The 22,654-nt window shown below is 49.0% G+C and overlaps 4 protein-coding genes and 1 long non-coding RNA gene across 7 annotated transcripts in view; 4 read left to right on the forward strand and 1 right to left on the reverse strand.

The window, feature by feature from the left end:
- Positions 1-1,341: 1,341 nt before the first annotated feature.
- RPL35A (ribosomal protein L35a) lies at positions 1,342-5,019 on the forward strand. Of its 2 annotated transcripts, none has more exons than XM_059855576.1 (5): positions 1,342-1,454; positions 1,785-1,827; positions 3,015-3,167; positions 3,997-4,141; positions 4,961-5,019. In XM_059855576.1, the coding sequence occupies exons 2-5, from the start codon at positions 1,817-1,819 to the stop codon at positions 4,982-4,984; spliced, it is 333 nt and encodes a 110-aa protein (XP_059711559.1). In that variant the 5' UTR covers positions 1,342-1,454; positions 1,785-1,816; the 3' UTR covers positions 4,985-5,019. The 2 variants fall into 2 exon arrangements, with proteins under 2 accessions (XP_059711559.1, XP_059711558.1); XM_059855575.1 differs by having other exon boundaries at positions 1,364-1,459.
- Positions 4,059-17,282, reverse strand: LOC132331775 (uncharacterized). Its single transcript, XR_009487678.1, has 4 exons — positions 17,195-17,282; positions 16,706-16,769; positions 13,503-15,124; positions 4,059-5,784 (listed from the first exon to the last, which is right to left on the reverse strand). It is a non-coding gene; the product is annotated as an uncharacterized LOC132331775 (long non-coding RNA).
- Positions 5,781-8,479, forward strand: LOC132331771 (uncharacterized). 2 transcript variants are annotated; one of them, XM_059855574.1, is made up of 3 exons: positions 5,781-7,096; positions 7,570-7,703; positions 8,414-8,479. In XM_059855574.1, the coding sequence occupies exons 1-2, from the start codon at positions 6,538-6,540 to the stop codon at positions 7,674-7,676; spliced, it is 666 nt and encodes a 221-aa protein (XP_059711557.1). In that variant the 5' UTR covers positions 5,781-6,537; the 3' UTR covers positions 7,677-7,703; positions 8,414-8,479. The 2 variants fall into 2 exon arrangements, with proteins under 2 accessions (XP_059711557.1, XP_059711556.1); XM_059855573.1 differs by having other exon boundaries at positions 7,570-8,479.
- On the forward strand, positions 12,040-17,893 carry C10H2orf72 (chromosome 10 C2orf72 homolog). The gene is made up of 3 exons (XM_059855572.1): positions 12,040-12,617; positions 15,055-15,171; positions 15,783-17,893. The coding sequence occupies exons 1-3, from the start codon at positions 12,053-12,055 to the stop codon at positions 15,872-15,874; spliced, it is 774 nt and encodes a 257-aa protein (XP_059711555.1). The 5' UTR covers positions 12,040-12,052; the 3' UTR covers positions 15,875-17,893.
- Positions 17,894-18,773: 880 nt separating this feature from the next.
- Positions 18,774-22,654, forward strand: part of PSMD1 (proteasome 26S subunit, non-ATPase 1) — a 60,101-nt gene continuing 56,220 nt past the window's right edge. Inside the window, exons 1-4 of the mRNA XM_059855570.1 lie at positions 18,774-18,930; positions 21,006-21,049; positions 22,027-22,100; positions 22,339-22,508. Coding sequence (XP_059711553.1) covers positions 18,915-18,930; positions 21,006-21,049; positions 22,027-22,100; positions 22,339-22,508 — 304 coding nt within the window. The 5' untranslated portion in view covers positions 18,774-18,914. The remainder of the gene's footprint in view (positions 18,931-21,005; positions 21,050-22,026; positions 22,101-22,338; positions 22,509-22,654) is intronic.

The following is a 22,654-nucleotide window of genomic DNA, read 5'->3' on the forward strand; positions in this document are numbered from 1 at the left end:
CCCCCATGAGTTTTGGATGACATTCTTTCCCTGCTGATATAAAGGGAAAGAAAAAACATATCAAGTAATAATTTTTAAAGCAACTGTATAAAAGGTCTGGCCTCCTGCTCCTTTGGGGACTGCAACTCCCTCTGCTGTGTGAGAGTCCTGGATGTTCATTTCTCCCACCCTGCTGCCTGATAAAGGAAAATGGATTCAAGAGCAACATTTTGTGCAGCATTCCTTGCAGTCAAGAGAAGAGACTCCAGTGAATTCCAGTGATAAATGCATAGCTGAGAGTGTCACATCTCCTTTAGGTCTGTGTGGCAAATGATTGGCAAAGAGAGGTTCTGAATATCCACAGGAGCAGCACCTGAGCCAGAAATCACAAGTAACTTCATTTTTACCAAAGAAAGGTCTCTTGAAAAGCAAAATAGGTGTGGGCTTACCTTACACAGCTCTGCCTCCTGCTAGAAATATTAGGACAGCAAGGTGCTCATTAAAAAAAAATAAGGCGGGAGGGAGAAAGGGCAAGGAAAGGGCAGGAATGGAGAGAGGAAGGGGAAGGGAAAGAAAGGGATGGGAAAGGGAAGGGGAAAGGGAAAGGTAAGGGGAAAGGGAAAGGGAAAAGGGAAAGGGACCATCAAGGTTCCTCAAGGTTTCCCTTCCCTTCACGTTCCTTCCCCTAAATCACTTCAAGCGCTCTGAAAATGCACCTGAATTTCTGGCAGTGTGAGGGAAGTGACAGAAATCAGGAGTGAATAACCCTGACGTGAGCAAATGGGTAAGTACATGCTTCCAGACCTTATTTAGGAAAATAAAGGAATGTGAGACTTGGTTACAGCGATTTCAGTGTCGAAATATGTTTTCTGCCTCCAAGACGATATCAGAAGTGAAATAAATGTCGAGATGATACATTGGCTCAGGGTAAGAACATCGGACGACGAGCAGGGCCCGGAGCCCACCCCGAACCCCGAGGGCTGCTCTCTTCCCCCGCGCTGCCGCTCTTCGGCCCCCTCGGCTCGTTCCACCGCCGTGGGCCGTTTTCACTCGCCCTGCCCAGAGCGGCCCGCGCTCCCCTAAACCTCTCACAGGGATCTGCCCTCATTTCCCCCGCTCCTACTCCCACTCCCGGTCCCGGTCCCGGCCGCTCCCGCCCTCACCGGGATGCGCCGCCCGTCTCCATGGCAACCACCACGCTCGGGGGCCTCGCGGGGCTGCCCGTCGGGTGCCTGCGCAGCGGGGTGGGGCCGCCCCTCCCGAGATAGCTCTTGCGGGGATCGCCCCCGGGGCACGCGTGCACAAGACACGGGACGCGGGATACAGGACTGGGGACACGGGACGGGCGGTAACTTCCTCAATTCGGTGCTGCTCATTACGGCAGCGCTCGGGCCGCCCGCTCGGGTCCTGGCAGCGCATTTCCCGGCAGGCAGCGCGGCGCGGGTCTCTTTCGCCGCCATCTTGGGGCGCTGCGGGTGAGGTGCAGCGGGGCCCCGGGGCCGGGAGCGGGGCTGGGGGGTTTTGCCGTCGCTGTGGGGCCGCCGGCGGGCGCGGGGCTCCAGAGGCGCGGCGGATGGCGCGATCCGAGGCGGAGACAAGGCGGGATGGCGCCGATGTGCGGCGGATGGTCCCAGTCGCGGGTTGGGGCCTTCGGCTGGAGCGGGGCTGAGGTGGCTGTTCTGGGGGGGAGCGGAGGCTCCTGGAGCTCTGGGTGGCTCCCGGGCAGCCCCCAGGTGTTCGGGGTCCCGCTTGCCGGGCCGGGTGGTGATGCCGGCCCGAGGCTCATGGCTGTGTGTCGTTTCTAGGCCTGCCGGGACCGGGTCTGCGGGAGGACACCATGACCGGGAGGTGAGTGAGTGCCTGAGGTGGCTTTAGGCTCGGTGCTGTTGAAACGTTCCTGAGCAGTAGGCAGTGAGCAGTGTTCCTCTGCCCACTGCCCTGCTGGGCCCTGTTAAACGCCCACAGTTGCGTGTTGCTGTTCTGAAGTCTCTTGAGCTGTTTGTAGTTGCTGTTACGATGTGCTGCGCTCTCCCTGGCCTGTCAGTAAATGTCAGAGTGAAATTTATGGGTTTGTTAATCTCCAGTGTACAGTGGAGCTTTGGCATAGACTTTTTTCTTGGGTAAAGGGAGCAACGTGTTTTTCCCATGAGTACATTTTCTGCTGTGCCACCGAATTTTCTTAAGGATATAGGGATTAAGTTTGTAAGTGAAGGGATTAAATGTGAATACTCTGGAGTTGCCTGGAGAAGCTGTGGCTGCCCCATCACTGGAAGTGTTCAAGGTGGAGCTGGATGAGGCTCTGAGCAACCTGATCTAGTGTGAGGTGTTCCTGCCAACCCAAACCATTCGATGGTTCTGTGAATCACAGCTTTATTATCTGTGGTGTTTATGTCCTGTTACACTGTGGCAGGTAGAACTGGGTATCTCAGTTGGATCCTGCTGTATTCTGGGGCAGGTGCTGGATGCCCTTGGGCCAGATGTGCTGTCAGTGTGTGGGACAAGTCTTATAATGACTTCACGTGGGCAGTGCCTGAAGAATTGTCCTGAAGAATTGCTGGGGAGTTTGTGCAGTGTTTGTGTCCAGTGGATGTCAGGCTGTTGCTCTGGCTGTTCACTCCTTTAAAGCTACAAATCAGGGACAGCTCATGCCTTCCATAGCAGTTACTGCAACGCAGGAGACTTCCTGTGGTGTGTAGAAAAAAAGCAATGCTTACTCATCAGTGTTAGCAGACGTTTGGAAACAATATTTGCTAATGCTGAAGCATTTGAAACTTAGTATGAAGCCAGTACTGCAGTGCCAGGAGTTTATGACAAGCAGAAAATGGAATGTTTTCATAAATACTTCATGTTCCACATACTCAGCTTTCCTCTGTTCATTGAACATAAGTATTTGCAGTGATTTGTAAAAGTGGGCTGTTTCCTCTGCTAATTTCTACTGGTGTGGAATTAGTTTCTGGTGAACCAGCCTGTGATTTGTTTTTATTTTCGTTACTTTGGAGTGAGTTATAATTTGCAGATATTTTCCATGTCTTTAGGCTGTGGTGCAAGGCCATTTTTGCTGGCTACAAACGTGGCCTCCGAAACCAGCGGGAGCACACGGCCCTTCTGAAAATTGAAGGTGTTTATGCCCGTCAGGAGACAGACTTCTACCTGGGCAAGAGGTGTGCCTATGTGTACAAAGCTAAAAAGTAAGTAATGTTTTATTCTTGTGCTGAGTTAGCCAATTCCTGTATTGGCTTTGTAAATGCTAGGAGATCATGATATTACATGGTACATTAGAGAGCATGTGGGATGAGAAACAAGTTTTGCCTAAGCTTGACAAAACTGAAGGTGGGTTGATGGAGTAAATTGAAGTGGATGAATTTGTGTTAAATACTTAGAACTGTTGAGTTACTTAAACAGTAAAGTAATTTTGTGAAGCCTGGATGAATTTGTATTCTGACTTTTGTGTGCCCATGTCTGAGCAACGTCTGTTACTTCTGCTCTGCTGCCATTGGTAGACAGAACACCTTGGGAACAGTTACTTATTACTTCCACTTCCTTTTTTTTCTTGAGTGCTGTCAGAGTTACCTTGAATAAAAGTGACCAAACTGGTAACTTGACCACCATCATTTCCAGCATGGTACATGGCTCTTCATTTAAGGCAATTTCTGCCATCTATCACAATGGCCTGTTCTTCTCCTGCCTTCAGTGTGTCTGGAGAAATAAGGTGTTGGCAATTTCATGTTGATTTTTCAGTTTCATCATATTAGCAAAAGTGTTTTCCAAATTTTTGAGCTTTGTAAGCTGTTAATAGTCGTCTGGTGGAATTTCTGATAAATTACAAGCTGTAGTTACGCCTTTGAAAGGTACAGTGAAAATCCCAGGCCGGGAAAATGTCACAAGTAAACAAAAGTGGATGTTGCTCTAGTTAAAGATGGTTAGGGACCTAAATTACTGAGAAACCACATTGTCACTGCTGGTGACAGCAGAGCTGTGACTGTCCTGCTGAGTTGTTCTTTGCCTCCTTTTCCCCAGCAACACGGTAACCCCCGGAGGCAAACCCAACAGGACACGCGTGATCTGGGGGAAGGTGACGCGCGCCCATGGGAACAGTGGCATGGTGCGTGCCAAGTTCCGCTCCAACCTTCCTGCCAAGGCCATTGGACACAGAATCCGGGTGGTAAGTGGATGTGGTTTAGCAGCAAGATATTTATTGGCAGTTTTTGTGGTGCCTTTTTAATTCCACATAGTATGAGGGAACATTGGAATTCTGGTTTTGTTCTGTTGCCGTTGGGTGTTCAGCATGGCTCAGTGACTGTTTGTTTTGGAGCCTAGAGAGGCTTTTTCCTGGCTTCCTGTGCTGAGAGGGTTTGTCTCTTTGTCAGGGGTTTGTGTGCTTGCTCAGGTTGTCTGGAAAGGCTCTTCAAATTCCAGGACTCAGCTCTTTTCCAAAGCTGCCTTGATTTCTTTTCCACCAATCTGTTCTGTATATTTTTGCACCCTTTACTCCACTGCCTGTTTGATTTTTCTCTTACCTCCCAAATGTTTTAACTGAGGGCAGTGCTGTCCTGTCGTGGCCCCTCCCACCTGTTCCCACTGTTAGCGTTTTAGCCACAGGGCTTCAGTGGGACTGTCCTTTTAGGTCTCTCACCCAGAGTTGTGATGTAACACTTTAATAGTGATGTTGTCAAAAGGAGTACAAGAGGGGTGTAGTCCTTCCTGTCTTTCTCCTGTGCCTTAGAAAAAGCACAGTAGGAGCAGCACAGATAATTCCTGAAATCCAGAGCCATGGGAACTCTTGTTGGTGCACAGGAGGGCTGGCTGCCACAGAGTCTGTGCCTCCAGTGAAGTGCTCCTGCAAGTCTTTCTCACACTCTTCTGTATAAATTGGGGATTGCTTTAATAGCACTTAAAGAGATTCACGGTCTAGATTGTAACTGCAAAACTCGTGTTTGATTACAAGATTTCTAACGTGATTGTCTGGTTTTGTGTTTTACAGATGCTGTATCCATCTAGGATCTAAATTTTTATTCAAAATAAAATGGAGAATCTGTTTAACTTTTGTATATTTCTGGTTTTATTGCCTCCACCAATTTTGAGAGACTTCTTTCTCAGTAGGGTATCAGAGTTGACAGCACAGACGGAGACACTAAATCCTGGCAGGTGCAAAGCCTCTTTCACATCTCACAGTAGTAGTTCTGGTGGAATCCCTGATAATGAGCCCATGTGTACCTGCCAGCACATGTGCCTTTAGTGCCTGCTTTGTGTAAATAATTTAAACACATTTGCATTGCATGGCTCTGTGGTGCCCAAATGTTAATGCTGTTTTCTTGGCCAGCCTTATCCCAGCATGTCATGTAGGGCAGCAAGCATCTTCCTGTACTTCCATAGTTCTTTTAGTTTTGCTGAACAATAAGGTGGTGAAAAATGAACTTACAGTCATGAAGTGCAAGGCTCAGTTTATCTCTGAAAATCCTCCCAAAATACTGGGTAGTTTAAAGGGAGGTTTGAGGTGGGTACAGGTTGTCATGGTTGCTGCTGATGTCACAGTCCCAAAATGACCTGTGGATACCCTGTGAGAGCAGTTCCACGTACACCAAGTAGTTCCATCATTTTCAATGCATCCTGGTCGGTCAGGTAGGTGAGTCTGTTGGCTCAACCACACCTTGAGCCCACTCTAGTGCAGTCCCTCCTTTTCAGGGCATGAGAGCTTCCTTCTCCCTGCCTGGCCCTGCTGCCAGTGTGTGTCATGGAACCCTCTGAGCTGTTGGCTTTGCAAGTCTCCTGCAGTGGGCTGGTATTTCACAGCTAATCCTCTTCCTTCTGAAAGAAGTGGAGTAGTTGTGTGTGCAGAATATATTGTTGGGCAAATCAAAACATTACTGTGAATTGGAATTAAAAAACTTGACCAAACTACTCAGCTCTGGTATAGAAATTCTTTTTCTGGATTTAAGACCTAAGCCTGCTGCCAGTGCTGTCCTTTACAGCAGGAGAGTCTTTGCCGTGGAAAACAGCCTTTTTTCAACATGTGTAGAGAAACTGCAGCTTATGGGATATTTGGCCAGGTCAGGTAGCACTTTTAGTCTTCCACAACTACCAATAGGTTAGACAGATTGGATTCAAAGAAGGATGGGTGGGATTTCCAGCTTTAGGCATTACAGAGGAGGGAGGCAGAAATGTAATGAGCAAAGTGAACTGTAACAGGTCTGTAGGCCTGTGATCACAATCATATAGTTGGGTTTTGCTGATCAGAAGGTAGTAAGTCCTGAGTTTGATACAAGATGCCCAAAAACACATAATCATCTCTTCTCTCCCCTGTCACTTGTTTCTGTTGTACCAGACTGCCAAGGTACAAAGCCTTTTTCTGGGAGGTCCAACCCCAAAAAACACATGGCTGCAATTTGTCAGTCTTTGTATCAAAACTGCTATTTTCACATTCATTTGGTCTCACCCAACCCAGCGCTGACTGCTCAGAGCAGCAGGTGTTGCCTGTTTTGAGCCTGTGCTGTGCAATTGCCTTTGCTACTTCCACTCCTTTCCCCAGCAGCACAGTAAACTGACGTGTGAGAAGAAGCTATGGCATCAAAGGAGTCGGCCTCCTTCGTGGACAGAACTACCTGGGATTTCCTCAACCTACTGGACATGCTGGGGAGCCGGAATGGACGGGTGGGTGTGATGGAGGTGGACCATGCTGAGTCAAGAGCTCCCTCATTGCTGGTGGATTTTACCCGGGACCTATGTGGCACAGGGGACATCAAGCACAAACCACAGCAGGCAGAGAATGAGGGAAAGGAAGAGGAGGACCTGGTTCCCCCACATCTGATATTTATGCTATGGCAAGCCAGTGTGTTGAAAAGGCTCATGCAGTGGGATCACCTGGAGGAAGCTGTCCGGGATGTGAGGAGCCTCCTCCCCTGCCTGCCGGATGTGCTGGTGCTTGTGATGATCCGTCCTGACTCCCAGGAGCAGCTGGACCAGGCAGTGAAAGCACTGAGGAGAATGCAGTGTGTGCTGGATGGGGCCTTGCAACTGACTGTAGAGACTGCAATTTACAGCCCAGGCCAGCCTGGAGGTGTCCTGGAGGCAAAGAGAGCTGCCTGTAGGGCACTGAGAGAAGCCTTGAACTGCCATGAAGGTAACTGGGTAACACAGCTAGACACAGGGATGAGGGATACAGAAACAAGCTCAGGGCAGAACCTGAGGGACAGTGTAGACAGAAGTGGTGCTTGTTGACTGGATTCAGATACAAGAGGGAAGACAAGCTGGACCTTGCAGGCAGTATGAGCCAGAAATGAGAATGAGGGTTTGCATGCTGGGATGGGGATGGACAATGTTTCCAAGCTAAGTGTGTTCCCTCTTCCAAGTCATACGGTGTTGGGTCTACCTTGCCCCAAAACACACATGGCAGTGGAAATGGCTGCTCACTGTAAGAGCTGCAGTTCTGACTCCGTGCTGGAGCTTTCTGTGATGATGTTAACTGCTCCACAGCCTCACTGACACTGAGTTCTCCATTGGAGGGATGTGCCAACCTTTTTTGGGTGGCCACAGGCCTTAGCTTTGAGAGGATGGTGTCAGGTGTTCTTCTATCATTTGTGTTTCTTCCCCTAGAAGTCGACTCCCAGGAGCCATTTGTTATTTCACTCCCGGAGCTCAGATACTGCCGAGTTCTGCCTGAACGTAGGCAAGAGAAGATATCAAAGACAGATGGAGAATGAATTCCCTTGGGCAGCCGAATCTGTCAGGTTGGTTTTAGTACTGTCCTGCTGGATGTCCCTTTGCAGAACACTTCCTTCCTGCTGACTTGCTTGTCTGCCCAGACCTTCTGCATGTATGAGATTCAGTGTGTGGCTGCTGCCAGAAGGGGACAGTGCACCCTCAGCATTACACTGTCCTTGCCACAAAGCTCAGAGTTCTTTGCCGCGTTGGCTGAACAATCTGCCCCGGGAAACTTTTATAAAAAATTATTGGGTTTCTGCTTTGCATTAAATGCCTTGATTATCAAAATGTCCCTAAGAAACCTGTCCCTAAGAAAGCTGTCAGTAGAGAGGGAATCAGAACAGGCCAGAAGCCTCTAGATTTGAAACTGTCCCGAAACTGAAATAGTGAGAGAAACTCAAGACTAAGGCCTCAGACCATGTTTTCCTAGTAGAACCTGGATGGAGGAGTCTTTGGTACATGGTTCTCATCAGGAACAAAGCTCCTGAAACCCTCCCAGGTTCTTTGTCCAGGGAGTTTACCTTACATACAACCATGTACACATCCAGCAGATTTTCTGGAACGGGTTATTTTGGATGGGAGGAACTGTGGGAGCAGTAGAATATTTTTAAGTCCAATTACCCACATAATAGCTGAACTCATTTCCCATCCTCTGGGCATGGCAAAGCACTTTAGGTAGCTGCACTTTTTTTGCATTGGGAGTTTATATATATTTTTTCTCTGGTGTTTTTTGTAGATCTTTTGTCATCCTAAGATCTTCATTATCATCAAAAAAAGGATTAAACACCTGATATTTATCTCATTTCTCTGTGTCTGTGTGTATTATAAGCTTTAAAGCTTTTATCTAAGACTGCAAAACTTGCTGAAGCTGCAGGTTTGTGCAGTATGGTACAGAAGGGGTGGGATTTGAGGGCAGTATAGATCCTGTAAACCAGTGTTTGTCAGAGAAAGGATTCTCCAGGTTATTTTTCAAATTCAGATTCTTTCCAGATCCTTAAGGTTGTGGCTTTATGAAGCAAAACAACCTTGCTGTAAGTCTTTGGGTGGTGCTGGTGCTTGGCAGACTTTTGGAATGAGGTGACCCAGAAATAGGAAGAGCCGTGGAGGAGTGAACAGGAGGCAGGCTAGAAGGGAATCAGTGGGAGTGGGATGTTGGGGGCAGGAGTGGGGTTTGGGGTATTTTCTTCTCTCACAATTACCTCCTCTGCTACTTCTTTGGGCAACCCAAGGAGGTCTCCATGAATGAAGAGCTCAGTGAGTGCTGGTGCCTTGCAGCAATGCCCTGGAAACAGCTGGTAGTGCTATACAAGTAAAGCATATGCTTTCCAGCATCTAGTAAGGATGTGGTTTTCAAAGTAATAATTGAAGGAAGTTTGGAGTTCCAGCTCCTACCTGGCTCAGAGGCTTTTCCAAGTGCCCCAAAACTACTGAAAGGATGAATTTAAGGAGCTGGTCTGGGTCATCAGACATTGGGCTCAGAACAGCTCCTACACATTCCTTCTTGCTCATTCAATCTCTCTGCTCTTCTATCATCAAAACTGGCACAAGAATCCTTTATCCCTGTCCTCTTTTTACTCTCTTCAGAAGAAAGGTTAATCTTGGTAAATGCAGGCTCTAATGCAGTGGACCTTTTTTTGTTGTTTAGGCTTCGAGGCATTACTAATACACTTCACTCCTTTTTTGAAGTCAAAAAATGAATAGATGTTTTGTCTGCTCTGGACAGCTAAAGCTTATGTAAGACATGTGATTTACCCTCACTTAAGGCTGTCTATAGTGATTCTCTGCAACTATGACTGTTAGATGGATCTTTGATGGAGTGTCAGGTTTTCTAAATACATCTGAGTTCTTGCTCAGATTCCTGACAGGGCTTTGAAGACATCTTATGGAGGACTACAAATGCTGCTGAGCTCATGACTGCCTCTGAACTGTTTGAGTTGTACCTCTTTAAGTAACACAAAGGGAGTTGTATGTGTTAGATCTTACCCCTGTTAATGAGTAAAGAAATGTAAACAAGGTTGTTTGGGTATTGTGGGTGACATTCACCTTTCCAACCAGCCTGTGCTGACAGTGTTACATGTGTACCCAAAATAAACTAAAGAATTGCAGTGGCCATGAAGAACAGCTCTACGTGGTCCCAAATATTAGTTTTTAGTGGCTGTGCAGGCAATTTGAACATTGAGGCCACTGCAGGGAAGTAGCCAGTGGTGTACCTGAGTTAGGAAGAAAACTCAGATTTTTTCTATACCTTCTCTGCAAGAATTATCTTCATAAATCTGGGGAATTGCCAGCTAGAAAGCCAGCTTCCCAATGCCTGAGGCATCTTGGCATCTCTAGGCAAGTCAGTGGCATAGTGCTGCTCTGGAAGAGCTCTGTGAGAGCCGTGCTGTAATGGTCTGCTCATCAGTCAGGCTTTAATCAGTACCACCACACCACAGGCTGTGCTGGCAGCTCACGAGGAGTGTAAACACTCTGTGGATCTCATGGCAGTTTTCCAGAGAGATGAGGATTTCTGGGGACTAGCACGTGTTCCTGTCCCCTCCTGCTGCTGACACAAGTCATGATGCTGATTATACCCTGGACTTTTGTCCATAGGACCATGAACAGGTTTCTGAACAGATGAGAAAAAAAATCCTTGTAAATACAAAATCTGGGCAACACTAAGGCCAGACCTGACTCCTGAATTACGTCTGACTTTGTAGCCCTCACATGCTGTCAGCTACTCTCAGGGCTACTACACTGGCATGGGGCATGGGCTCTTTGAGACCCTGATCTTTGGAAGAGGAGCCTAATCTTTCTGCTTTACCTTCCCCTTTTCACCCTGTCCCATTTGCTTATCAGCACTTGTCCATGAGTAAATTACTTTTGCTAGGATCCAAGGCTGAAAGTCTCTCTTGAAGCCCTCATCCATGATACTAGCCTGGGGCAGTGTTTGCTAAGCCTGCCATACTGGGGGAAATATTTTCCTTGGATTAAAATTGGTGCCACACTGTGACCTTCCCAAGCTGCCACACCACTGTTGTGCCTGGGAATCAGCCTGTGGCACATCCCTTCTACTGTGGCTGCTGATCTGCTGGGCTTTGGGGACACGTGGCCATGAGTATGAGCAGGCAGCAGGCATGATGGCTCAGCCTTATTTGTGGCTGAGTGAATCCCAGCACACATGTTGGGAATCACCAATCCAGGACAGACGTGGATTTTGGTTCTGCTGTCACACCCAGTACACTCTGAGACTCTTCCACTCATCCCACAAGAGATGGTTTGGCTCCAAAAATCCTCAGAGAGCAATTGGCCAAGGTGACTCTAGCCGTTAACACCTTTGAGCTGTTTATCCCTTCCCAGGCTCTTGCGATAAGACGTTACTTGTTTGGAGGAGCCTGTTCTGATATGGCATAGGGGAAGTACTTACTGCATGCCATGGATTGGAACTTCCCCATACAAGTGTCAGGGCTGGGCACAATGGCTTTCATTCAGTGTTGGCTGGCAGAGATCTGTGTAATAAGTGCCAGCACCGAAGCCCTGACTAAAGCTCCACACATATCCCTGGAAACATAAGTGCTTTGATAGGATGTAGAGATGTTGATGCTTGTGCGCCTGTGACTGCAGGCTCTGTTTTGCGTGGAGGTGGCAGAGGGGAAGTCAAAGGGCACTGGCTTGGGAAGGGACTCAGAGATGCAGCATGTGGTGTGGGGGCTGCAACTCAGGCATGCACTTGTGACCAGTGGGGTGGGTATGTCCTTTGAGGGTGTAATTGTTTCCCAAAGAGGAACCTTTTCCAGGGGTGGCTATAGTCTGGCCATGCTGTGCAGCAGCATAGTGCACGTGATACCAGAGAGGCCACTCTGTTGCTGCTCTGGGATATGAGATGCCACACCATAGGGGGCACCTTGGGGATGATGATCATGATTGCATGATCAGCTGCTCTTCTATCATTGACTACATGCTCTCTACAATTTGCAAGCAGTTACAGCTGCAGTTTTCAGCGCGTGTCCCACTCTGCAGCCACCACAGCCTCTCCTCATCCCCTCTCACATTTCAAACCCCTCCACAACGCAGTTTTTTGCCTGAATTTTATCAACTCCTCATTGGCAAGAAGACCAGCCTGTGCGAGGGCTCTGAGTCTAGTCGTATGGCAGATCCAGGGGCTCTTTACTAGCCTCTCTGCTATGCCCACGCGGCAGCAGGCAGGGGCCGTTCACCCCGCGGGATTGTGCAGGTCCAGGATGGGGCTGGAAACGGGGGGGGGATCCTTGATACCCTCTCGCCCCGCTGCCCCGGGGTGTTGCGCTGCGCGGGGCCGGGGCTGCTGCCCGGGGCTGGTGCAGGGTGCTGGGGCGGGTGCGGGCCAGTGGGCGGTGCGGAGCCGGGGCCGGGGAACATGCGGATCCGGGCCGGACAGGGAGCACGGCGGGGGATGGCGGCGGAGGACCTGCAGGAGCTGCGGGTGCTGGTGGAGCGGGCGGGCGGCCGGCGGGCAGTACTGCTGGTGGCCGAGGTGGCGGAGGGGGCTCCGGCGGCGCCCGCGCTGGCCGCCTTCGCCCGCGACCTCCTGGATGACGAGGCGCCGCGCGCAGCGTGCCCGGGGCCGGTGCCGGGGTGCCGGGCGAGGCGGTCGCCCGGCGCCGGGGGCCGGGCGCTGGGAGCGCGGCTGCTGCTGGTGCTGTGCGGCGGCGGGGCGGCGCGGGACCGCGGGGCGCGTACTCGCCTGCGGGAGGTGGTGCGGGACGTGAGCGGCCGCCTGCCCGCGGGGCCGCCGCCCGCCGTCGTGGGCGTCCTGCTGCCCGGCGGGGACGGAGAGGACGCGGCGGTGCTGGACGCCGCGCTGCGGCGGTACTTCCCGACGCCCTGCACGGTGCAGGCGGCCCGGTACAGCCCGGGCAGCCCCGGCGATTGCCGTGCCGCCGCCTGCCGCGCCCTGCGGGCTGCCCTGCAGCACCCCGCAGGTACCAGAGTCGGGGGGACCCTTTCCTCCCTCCCTCCCTTCCTCACCCGGGTCCCGGTTTTTACAGTGGGATTTGCTCCCTTTTCCTGTGGGATCTTCCCCTTCTCAGTGGGATCTACCCCATCCTAATGGGTTCTGATCTCTCCTCATGGGATGTCCCCTACAATGGGGTCAGGCTTTTCCCATAAGGATCTGACAGTTCCTGATGGGAGCTTCTCCTGACCCAGTGGGATCTGGCTTTTCCCATTGGAATTGAATGACTCAGTACTGATGGGATCTTTACACATGCACAATCCGATCTGGATTTTCCCAGTGAAATCTCTTTCATGCTGGTGGGATCAGAGCCTTTCCAGTGGGATCTGCCTCTTTCTGGTGAGATTCCCAGCCCTGGCAGCCAAGGCGGACTAACTTCCCAGCAGTTGGGAAACACTAGAGTAGCTCATGGATAACAGGGATATGGCAGCTGACAGCTGTGACATTGTGGCCATCCATGACATGGTGGCTTTCCATGCTTATTGGATGTGTGTTCTTGGGGGAAGCAGGACTGGGATGTGGCCTGTGCTGTAGGATGCAGGCAGAACCTGACCTTCCTGCAGGAGGAGGATGCTTGTGCTGATTTTGCATAATGAATAAGTAACAAAAGCAAGTTGTTGTTTGCGTGTAAAACAATATGTCAGGATAAAAGCTGGGTGTCAGCCAGGCCTGAGGAGGAGCATTTGCCCTGGGGTGAAAAGGGAGTTGGGTTTGTGTGTCAATGCGGGGTGATGGGCAGCCGGGCAGCCTCTGCTCTCACAGCTGCCACATAAAACACTTTAATCTTTGGCACTGTTTGTCTTGGGCTGTTTCCCTTTCCTCCTCCCTTCTTCCATTTTTTTCCCACTTTTACCTTGCTCCCCAGCATTTCCAGGGGCTTGGGTGTTTTGCTGTCTTGCTGGCTTTACCTCGAGGGATCCTGCCACTTGCCTTTGGCACCACAGGGTTGACAGTGTCTCCTGGGATCCCTGGGACATGGGGATGATTGGCTGCAGTTCAGGTGCTTCTTTCTATCAGCTCAGCCCAGAATCCTGGATCAGAATGTTGAGGAGCTTTGAGGTGGCTGGTGGCGAGGGCACAGGGCTGTCTTCTGCCACCTCTCTACTGAGGCACACAGCTCTTTCCAGCTTCTCTCCTTTCACATGCTTTTGTCTTCCTCATATTGTTCAAGCTACAAGAATTTCTGGTGTGCTCCCAGACACCTGTGAATCCTCCAGTTCTGGCTGCAGCAGTCTGGTGGGACAGCAGCTGCAGAGGCAGTAAAGCATCCCTGCATACCTTTTTCTGCCTTGGCACTTTGCTAGTGCTTGGCTCAGTATATGTATTTTTGTGGCTGGCTGGGGAAAACGAGGAGCAGCAGGAGCTGGATTGGGTGTTATGGCCTGATTGTATGTGCTCACTCCCTTCTGATGGTCTGCCTGGTGCTCTGAGTCATGTAAGTGTCCTAATGTATATGAGGACACTCATCACCTTCAGGGTTCAACCTTAGGCAGGGACAACTCCTTTCCATGCTTCTTTGAGCTTTGCCTTCCAAAATCTCCACCTGGACAGAGGGATCCCAAGCGTAGCTGTGCCTCCAAAGAGCAGTAGAACACTTCAGGCAGTGCACCCCAGGCAGTGCACTGGAGTTTTTTGTTTGATGACTGCCAGAAAGACACTGAGCCCTTTAGTGTTGCAATGGCTCGATAAAGTGAAGGACACTGAAGTGGTTTATCATTTGTTATCTGATCAGGAGGTGAAAGGCTGGATGATATTTCAGTGGGGATACTGAACTGCTGAAGACCATATAAAATTATGCTGCTGTAGTATTTTACAGGCTGCTGTAGTGTTTTACTAAAATGGTTGGAAAGTCTGTAGTAACTTTGTTGTCTTCTAGAATAATTACCATACATTGATTACATGCTCTCTGCAATTTGCAAGCAGTTTCAGCTGCTGCAACACCCCGGGTCCAGCAGGTCTCCATGGGAGGGAGGAATTGCTTAATAAAGCAGGGAGCAGTAAACAGGTTGATGTGGTAGAAGCTGTGTGACAATGCAAAAGGAAAACTTCCTTCTGTGGGAATTCTCTGACTGTGTCTGTCAGTCCCCAGCCTCGCCATGTGTGCCAGCTGAGCTGCTGCCAGGTTTCTTGCTCACTCTCGGCTGCCACATCCAGATTAGTTTTGGCAGTGAGGTGGCAAAGTACAAACTGGCACCAGGGACAAATTTCCAGGGTAGCAGAGAGGTTTCAGTCAAAAATAAGGACTGCCAGGAGTTGCTCTGTGCTTTCCAGTGGTGGGCTTTATGGAGTGGACCTGTTTTTGTTGCTAGGACCTGGTTTTGTTGCCAGGCTCATGGAGGGAGAGGTGAAGAAGCAGCAGGGCTGACCTGGTACCAGTCTGAACTCATCTTCTCTGGTTTATTCAGAAGACATGAAAGACAGGCAGAGGTGGAGGCTGCCATCCTTCCTGCAGTGCATTTCTTGGAACCAGAGGAGCTGGAGGAAAGATTACAAAGCAAAAGCTGAAAACAACATTTATGAAGGTATGCCCAGCTCCCTCCCTTGTACTCTGTTGTGATTGTCAGAAGCTCCTCATGATTCTCTAGTGGTTCTGGTGCCCAAGCCCTTTGCTGGTAGCCTCTTCCAGTTACTTCCAGCTCTGTACTTCAGGGCTTGCCACACTTTAAAGGATGTTATTAAGGGCCTTGTCCAAATGCCTCTTAAATATATAAAATACTCAAAGAGCATAAGAGTCAGTAAAACAACTGAAATGAATACCCAATTTAGGCAGCTTTGAGATATGTGAGACATATGAGGCTTGTGAGACCCACTCTCCATGGTCAGAAAACAGAAGTGCCTGATCTTGCTGTCAGTGCCAGGCAGGCAACACCCTGTGGCCATGCAACTTGTTTTGAGGTTGCTGAGACTTCAGGAGGCCAGGAGCTAGGCCCTGTGCTCCTTTGCTGTATTTGCTGAAGCAATGTTAAGTTTGTAAAACAAAATGAAAATTAGTTTTGAAAAAAAACCAGCTGTACTTAGGTTGTGAGTATATATCAATTGCTTGAGCCCATGCTTTTTTTCATCTTAAATTGTATTTTTTGGGAAGAGGGGTTTTCCATTCAGGTCTGCCTTGACCTCTCTCTGCTCCCTGCAGATCACCTGCAGGACCCTGAGGAAGAAGTGGCTCTGACCAGCCTTTCCCCCAATGGAAGCTGTGAAGAAGCTGCTGGAGGCACAGGCACCTAGAGCTGCTGGGCATCCAACACAGTCCACATCCCAGACCTGCCCAGTGGATTTGGAGCAATGGGAGGACGAGCTGGTGCAGGCCCTCTCCTCCAAGGGCCCACAGCTCCAGGGAAAAGCTGTTTGGCTGAACTCGTCAGGGTTTTTTTAGCTGCCACCAGCACAGAGGGTCTGTGCCAGAGAGCCATTCCCTGCTGCCCCGGGGCACTTGGAGCTGCTGCTGGACACTGGGCTTCTGAGAAGCCCTTTGGGATGTACCCCATGTCCTGGGCAATATGACATTGGGACTTTAAGTGTGAAATGCAGCCACCTGTTTGAAGAATGAGAAATGTGTTCTAATTCTGAGCAAAGTTCCCTGCTGAGGTTGCTGAGGCTGGCCTCCCTGGCAGACTGATTCTGCTACCTTGTTTTCCTACTTTATTGGTGTTTGGAAGTTCCCACCCTCTTTGTGATCCAAAACCAAACCAAACCAGAACAGAACAAAAAACCAAAAGAAAACCAAAAAAAAAAGCCCCAAAAAAAAAAAAAAAACCACAATGGCTTGGATACTGCAGTGGGACTAAATGTGAGCTCTAGGATCTACCAGTTACTGAAAAGGCTTAAATATAACAGGGTAACATGAAGAATGCAGTAACAGCTCAGCCTGAGGGGCAAGAATAACATGAATGATACTGATAGTACTGGCATCTAGATCAGAGTGCAGTTTGAGAGCAGGATCTGTCCCTCTGGCTTGTCCTGGTGCTCATAGGCTGACATGCCTGGGTTGGAGGTGTGGCAGGTGGGTACCAAGGTGTGGCTGCTGCTAGATGGGGCTACAGGAGAGGGCCATCTTACCTGTGAGATCTCCACAGGCACGGTGGCACATCTTGGAGGTGGCCTGCAGCACAACAAGAGGCGGCTGTTTCATAAATAAACATAAAAATATAAAAATTATCTATTTAAGTAGTTCCAAAGGGTTGCCTGTAGCCTGTGGGGCAACACAACTAACCAGAAATCCTTGGCTTACAAGGAGTATTACTCTAATGCTAAGAATATCTTTCAAATTCTTAATGCAATATAAAAGAGGTCTTGTTTTATTTTGAGCACAAACTTGGGGCTGGCTTTCCTTTAGGAAAGCTCAGATTTAGTTTCCTCCAGCTCAGATCAGAAATTTCAACCTGCCTACCTCTACTTTGGGTTAATTGCCAAAGTGCATCCTCTGTGCATGTCTGTCCTCTCTCTGGCTCCTTTCCCACCACTGGCAGCAGAAGTGTCTGGAGTCCTGCCAGCTCTGGCCAGCACTCTACCCCGGCAGCTTGCCTTTGGCATCCCTCTAGCTCTTACCTGGAGCAGGGCATGCTGCTCTGCAGAGAGGGCACTGAACCACTCTCCTTCCAGCCTCCAGGATTTCTGTGCTTATGACCTGTGGAAAACACAAATATAACCAAGTAACTTGGTGTGGGTGGCTGTGTTACTGACCCCAAATTTCAGCACTGAGCACTCAGGGTATCTTGGTAAGATTAAGGTTCCCTCCTGCTCCATCCCTGCACAGCCCAGGTCGCTGCACAGGTCTGTATTTCCCAGTAAAGCCCTTGGTTAGGTGGGTCAAGCAGGACTCACCAGGAGGAATTTTTATTTTCTTGCAGCATTTAGCCTTTGCTGCTAAGCATTCTCCAACGAAGAGGTGGTCCAAGAGCACAGACTGGCAGTTAAACCTCCCTTAGTGCTGCAAATCCACTGGATTTATTTACTGGTAATTTTTAGGTAAATCATGCAAGTTTATCCTGACAAGAGACTGGTGGAAGTGAATGAACTGCCTGGACCTTAGGGGGTGTGAGTGAGAATACATTTGACCAAAAGCATTGCTTTACTTTGACTGAGGAATAAAAGTGACTTGAATTACTTTTTTTTTTTTTTTAGCTTTTCTCTTTTCACTATCTGTGCACTTGGAGGTGTAAGCAGATAGTTTTACATGTTTAATCGATTGAACAATTTAAGGGCATATTACGTGCTTGTTGAATAAAGACAATTTCCAAATTGGAATGTGCTTACTTGTTTGCCATGGTGTTATTCTCAAAGTAGCATTATGTATAGCTTAACTCGTATTTATCTTGGCTTGAAAAAACTGGATATTGGGATGGAATGGAAGTGACCCCAGTGTCGGAAATGCAGATGATCAGAAGTGAGTGCAGCCCAGGGTGGGCAATGGAGAAGGCTGGACATCTTCCCAGTTGTCCAAGAGTGGAGCAGTCCCTCTTGGCATTGTGGGTAGGGGTCTGATAAGCTTTCATAAGTAACTTTCATTAATAACTTTCACTAACTGATACCATTATGCATTCCCAAGGAATTCAAGCCCTTCATAGGTATTTCTTCCTATTCAGTAGCATCAAGGAGAAATGAATACTGCTGAGGTCTGGGCACTTCGGTCTCTCTCATCGTTGCTCCTGAGCTGGACTTTCCCTGGTGCAAATCCACCAGCCTGGGTATCTCATCTATCTTGTGCCGCAGAGGCGGCCGGCATGAGTTAAACCCATGGGATAAAATCGCTGATCCTTGCGCTGCCCTGGAACACGCTGTGCCCCTGCAGATGTCCGCCCACTGCGGGCGGCCTGACCCGGCGGAGGAAGCAGCCGCTTCTCTGGGCACGGCACAAACGCGGGCACCGGCGGGGTCACTCGCGGGTAGCTCACAGCTCCGGTCCCGCTCGCGCAGGCAGCGGTGTGGGGTCTGCGGGCGCGGGAGCTCGTGAGGGGCAGCGAGGGAGCCCGGAGAGGTCGCGGGGGTGTCGGGATGTCCGTGAGGGGCGGCGGACGGTACAAGGCCCCCGGCGACAGGGCTGCCCCTTTCCTGCCTGCCTGGTTCTCCGCCGTCCCGCGCAGGCGATCACACGGGCACCTCTCTCGGGCGCAGCGCGGAGCCGCCGGAAGAGGCCCTTGGCTGCACTTCCGGGCCGGGCAGCGGCGGCGGTGGCGGAACCGCGGTTGGGCCGGACCGGACCGGACCCGACCCCCCCGGACCCTTCGGACCTCCGCGAGCCCCCTTCCGAGGGCATCCGGGCGGCACCATGATCACCTCGGCCGGTGAGGCAGCGGCGCGGGGCGGCGTTGTCCGCCGGGGTTTCGCTGAGTCAGGGCCGTGACTGAGCACCGCCGCGGCTCCCCGGGGCCGCCCGTCACGGGACTCCCCCACCCCAGTCACCCCCGGACGGCAGAGAGAGGCCACCCCGGTGCCCGGCCGTCCGGCACGACCGGCTCTTGAAGCCCGGTGCCGTGTCCGAATCCCGCCGGTGTCTCGCGAGGGCTCCGGGGGCGGTGCGGGGGTCCCGCGGTGTGAGCGGGCGGGTTCCGCTGCTTGGAGTGAACGGCGCATTTTGGGTGTAAAACCGGAGGGCACTCGGGAGGTGCAGCAGGGACTTGAGAGGGGGAGGAGGAAGGAGTTTGGAGTTCAGAAACGCGAATGCCTTGCACAGGAAACGTCGGTCTGAGGAGTGCGGGATAATGAAGCGTGCGAGGAGTTGCATGTTACGCGGTGTTTGTGCATCTGCTGGGAACTTGATAGTGTAAAGAACCATGGGAGGTATTTCCAGAAATACTCAGGCCAAAAATTAAAATGCGGCTGGTTGTGGCTTGGAGAGAGAAACAGTGCAGAGGGTGACAGTGTCCAGGGAGCTTTCTCTTCCTGAAGCCTTTGCTTTGTTTAAGTCTTTATTTTAATTGAGGAAAAGTAGGAATTAATTTTAGAGGCATTTTAAAAATGTTAAAATGGTATGTGAGAGCGACGGATGTAGGTGATATGTAGGAGTGAGATTGTGTTCTCCTGACAGACCAGGTAAATGCAGGAACTTATTTAAAATAATAATAATAGTTAAGTCCCCAAAAAAACCCATTTGGTGCAGAGATGCAGGAAACAGCTGGGAGGAGGTAGAAGTGGGATGGCTGCTAAATCTGCCTTCTTTGCCTAAGAGCCATGTTGGTGTTCCTTCAATTCCTGTTACTGATAGATGTGTGTCTAACCTGGTCTTTAAGAGCAATACTGGAGGATCTGCAACTTTATTAGGCAAAGGGATAAATGTGTTCTCCTGAGAAAACTTTTCAGATCATCAGACCTCATTCTTCAAGGCTTCCCTGAAGTTTGGTGTTACTCCCTGTTGATATCTGACACGAAGATCAGATCATTCCCTTACTGCTGGTGGCTGCCCTGAAGGCTGCACCCTTCCCAGGTGTCTGTGGAGCAACCAGTGAGGAGCCTCCAGCCCCCCTTCAGGAGCTGGCTGCCAGAGCTCCCTGTTCCCAGAACCCTGGTTTGCTCATGACTCAAACGTGGTGCCCAGCACTGGGTATGGGCTCTGGCCAGTGGGTGCCAAGGGAAGGTGCCTCATGGATCTGCCAAGAGCTGCTCTCACTTACACATCTGTGTGAGGTTTGGGTTCTCTGCCTCCCACTGCAGCCAAATGATGTTATTGATCATATTTTATCTTAAGCCTCTGTACTGTTCAGATTCTATATTTATAAATTTTGGTTTGGACCTGCACATGCTCCTTTTAGATTTGTCAGGATCTTTTGGAAGCCCATTTCAGCCCTCCAAAGGCTTGCTGGCCTTTCCAGTTTCATGTGTTTTTTCAGATTTAAAGAAGTTGTCAAGCTGTACAACAGATTAAAAATTTAAAGCAGTGAATTGTGTTGGACTTTGATCAGATCATATTCCAACCCTTTCTGTTGCAACTTTGCAGTATGGCAAGAAACCATCTATGCCTGTTCGTCAGATTAGCTCCTGTGAACCTCTCAGTCATGTCAGTTAAACAGTATTTCTGTAACTGTACAAATGTTCTGGGACAGGATCAATAGTCAAAAGCATAAAGCTGTGAGGTACATCTCCTCTTATTCATGAGGCTAGTTTCCTTAGCATGGAAAAATTCTTTGTTGTCCCCTAGGAAGGATCACCTTTTATAAATAATGTACATTTTCACTTATAAATTCTGAGTTATTTTATGTTATATTTAATACAAACTTGATTCTGATCTTTGAAGTTTTATACTGAAGATTTAAAATCAGTATTCCAGAGATAGCTTTCTTTCTTGTTCTGTTGATTTTGAACTAAATTACAAGCTTACTTCTGATATGGAGAAACCAAAAGTAACTATGATTTTGTTTTGCAGCTGGAATTATCTCTCTTCTGGATGAAGAAGAGCCACAGCTCAAGGTAAGCTCTTACATCTGAGAGCAAATAACAGCAAATGGATTATGTAGAGAGCTTAAAATCAAAAAGGAGCAGATCTCAGTTATTTCTGGTTAGACAGCAGCAGGTGGGCACCAAATAGTATCTAGACTGAAAGCTAAAAGAAGGGGCTTAAATAAATGATAACAGATTGAAAACGTCCTTGTTTTGAGCATGGATCAACCAAGAGCTTCAAATGCAAAAATCTCTATTCATGGAAGGTCCGTTCTCTCTTGTGATAATGGGGCTTTGTTACTTAAAATTGTTTGAGAGGCTGCATTTTTACAATGTAAAATACAAAGCTGAAGAACAGCTCAGGTTTTTAGAATAATTTAACCTGTGTAGAACAAAATCACAGTTACAGTTTTCACTTGGGAAAAAAAAATCACAGTAATAGTACAACAAGAAGAAAACAGCAACAGAAAACTTTCCAGGGCACAGAGGGTAGGAATCCACAGAACACCAACACTCAGAATGGTGGTGTTGGAACATGCACTTATCAATATTTGTAATTCCCTAATTGTTTTTCTTGGATAAACACATAGGAAGTAATGGATCTCAATGATCCCTGATTTTGCTGTGAGCTGATCACAAGTGGGCTGGTTGTGGTTTGTTTATCATCTGAAGTACTGTGTCCATATAGATAAATAGAGTTAGATGCTGTAGGCCACAGGTTGATTCCATGTGCTACACAAAGGTTGTCACAATTTCGTCTATCAGACACATCAGCCAGTCATTCATCTGAGAGAGGCCATGGATAGGAATGCTAGAGTTCTCTTACCTGTGAAGTGAACAGCTCTGTATTTGCAAAGGACTTGCAAAGATTAGTGAGTGCTTGCAAAGATGTTTTAAAATAAAATTTGCTGTTGAAATGGGTCAGTGTTCATGATATTTATGCTAGAATGTATTTAATTTTTTCTGGGGAAAGGCATTTTTAATATAACATAACTTTTCTTTTTTAGGAGTTTGCTCTTCACAAGTTGAATGCCGTTGTCAATGACTTCTGGGCAGAAATCTCTGAGTCAGTGGACAAAATGTAAGAGAAGACACTTAATACTGCTTAAAAAGAACATGAGATATGAAGTGGATGTAGTTCTGGTTTCTTGACAATGTTTAATACAGCATGTAGCTCCATATTTCCTAGAAAGCTCTAATGTGTGGGGTTGGAGCTGTGGTCCCAAAGATGCAAGTTCAGTCAAGCTTGTACTTGAGTCTTGTGGCCTTAAAGAGATCTGAGCACAGGGAGCTGATGCTCTTCTCTCCCTCCTCTGCAGTGAAGTTCTCTATGAAGACGAAGGTTTTCGGAGCCGCCAGTTTGCTGCTCTGGTTGCTTCTAAAGTGTTTTACCACCTGGGAGCCTTTGAGGAATCCCTGAACTATGCCCTGGGAGCTGGTGACCTCTTCAATGTCAACGACAACTCGGAATATGTGGAGACGATCATTGGTAAAGAACTGTTGCTGCAAAGGAAAAGCTCTTGTGTTGTCAAAGCTGCTTTAACTTTGATATTTTACTTGGTTTAGCTTTTTTCTCTGTATTCTTCTTGCTGTCTTTGTGTTCATTTAAACCAATGCTGCAGCTAATTTTACCCT

Source organism: Haemorhous mexicanus, chromosome 10 (assembly GCF_027477595.1).
Source record: "Haemorhous mexicanus isolate bHaeMex1 chromosome 10, bHaeMex1.pri, whole genome shotgun sequence".
Lineage (NCBI taxonomy): Eukaryota > Metazoa > Chordata > Aves > Passeriformes > Fringillidae > Haemorhous > Haemorhous mexicanus.

Excerpts from the sequence above, each read along its gene's own strand:
- RPL35A (XM_059855576.1), top strand. Across the intron at positions 3,168-3,996 it reads TATGTGTACAAAGCTAAAAA|CAACACGGTAACCCCCGGAG; the intron begins GTAAGTAATGTT and ends CCTTTTCCCCAG. Across the intron at positions 4,142-4,960 it reads TTGGACACAGAATCCGGGTG|ATGCTGTATCCATCTAGGAT; the intron begins GTAAGTGGATGT and ends TGTGTTTTACAG.
- C10H2orf72 (XM_059855572.1), top strand. The coding sequence starts at position 12,053 with ATGCGGATCCGGGCCGGACAGGGAGCACGGCGGGGGATGGCGGCGGAG. Across the intron at positions 12,618-15,054 it reads TGCCCTGCAGCACCCCGCAG|AAGACATGAAAGACAGGCAG; the intron begins GTACCAGAGTCG and ends TGGTTTATTCAG. Across the intron at positions 15,172-15,782 it reads TGAAAACAACATTTATGAAG|ATCACCTGCAGGACCCTGAG; the intron begins GTATGCCCAGCT and ends TGCTCCCTGCAG.
- LOC132331771 (XM_059855573.1), top strand. The coding sequence starts at position 6,538 with ATGGCATCAAAGGAGTCGGCCTCCTTCGTGGACAGAACTACCTGGGAT. Across the intron at positions 7,097-7,569 it reads AGCCTTGAACTGCCATGAAG|AAGTCGACTCCCAGGAGCCA; the intron begins GTAACTGGGTAA and ends TTCTTCCCCTAG.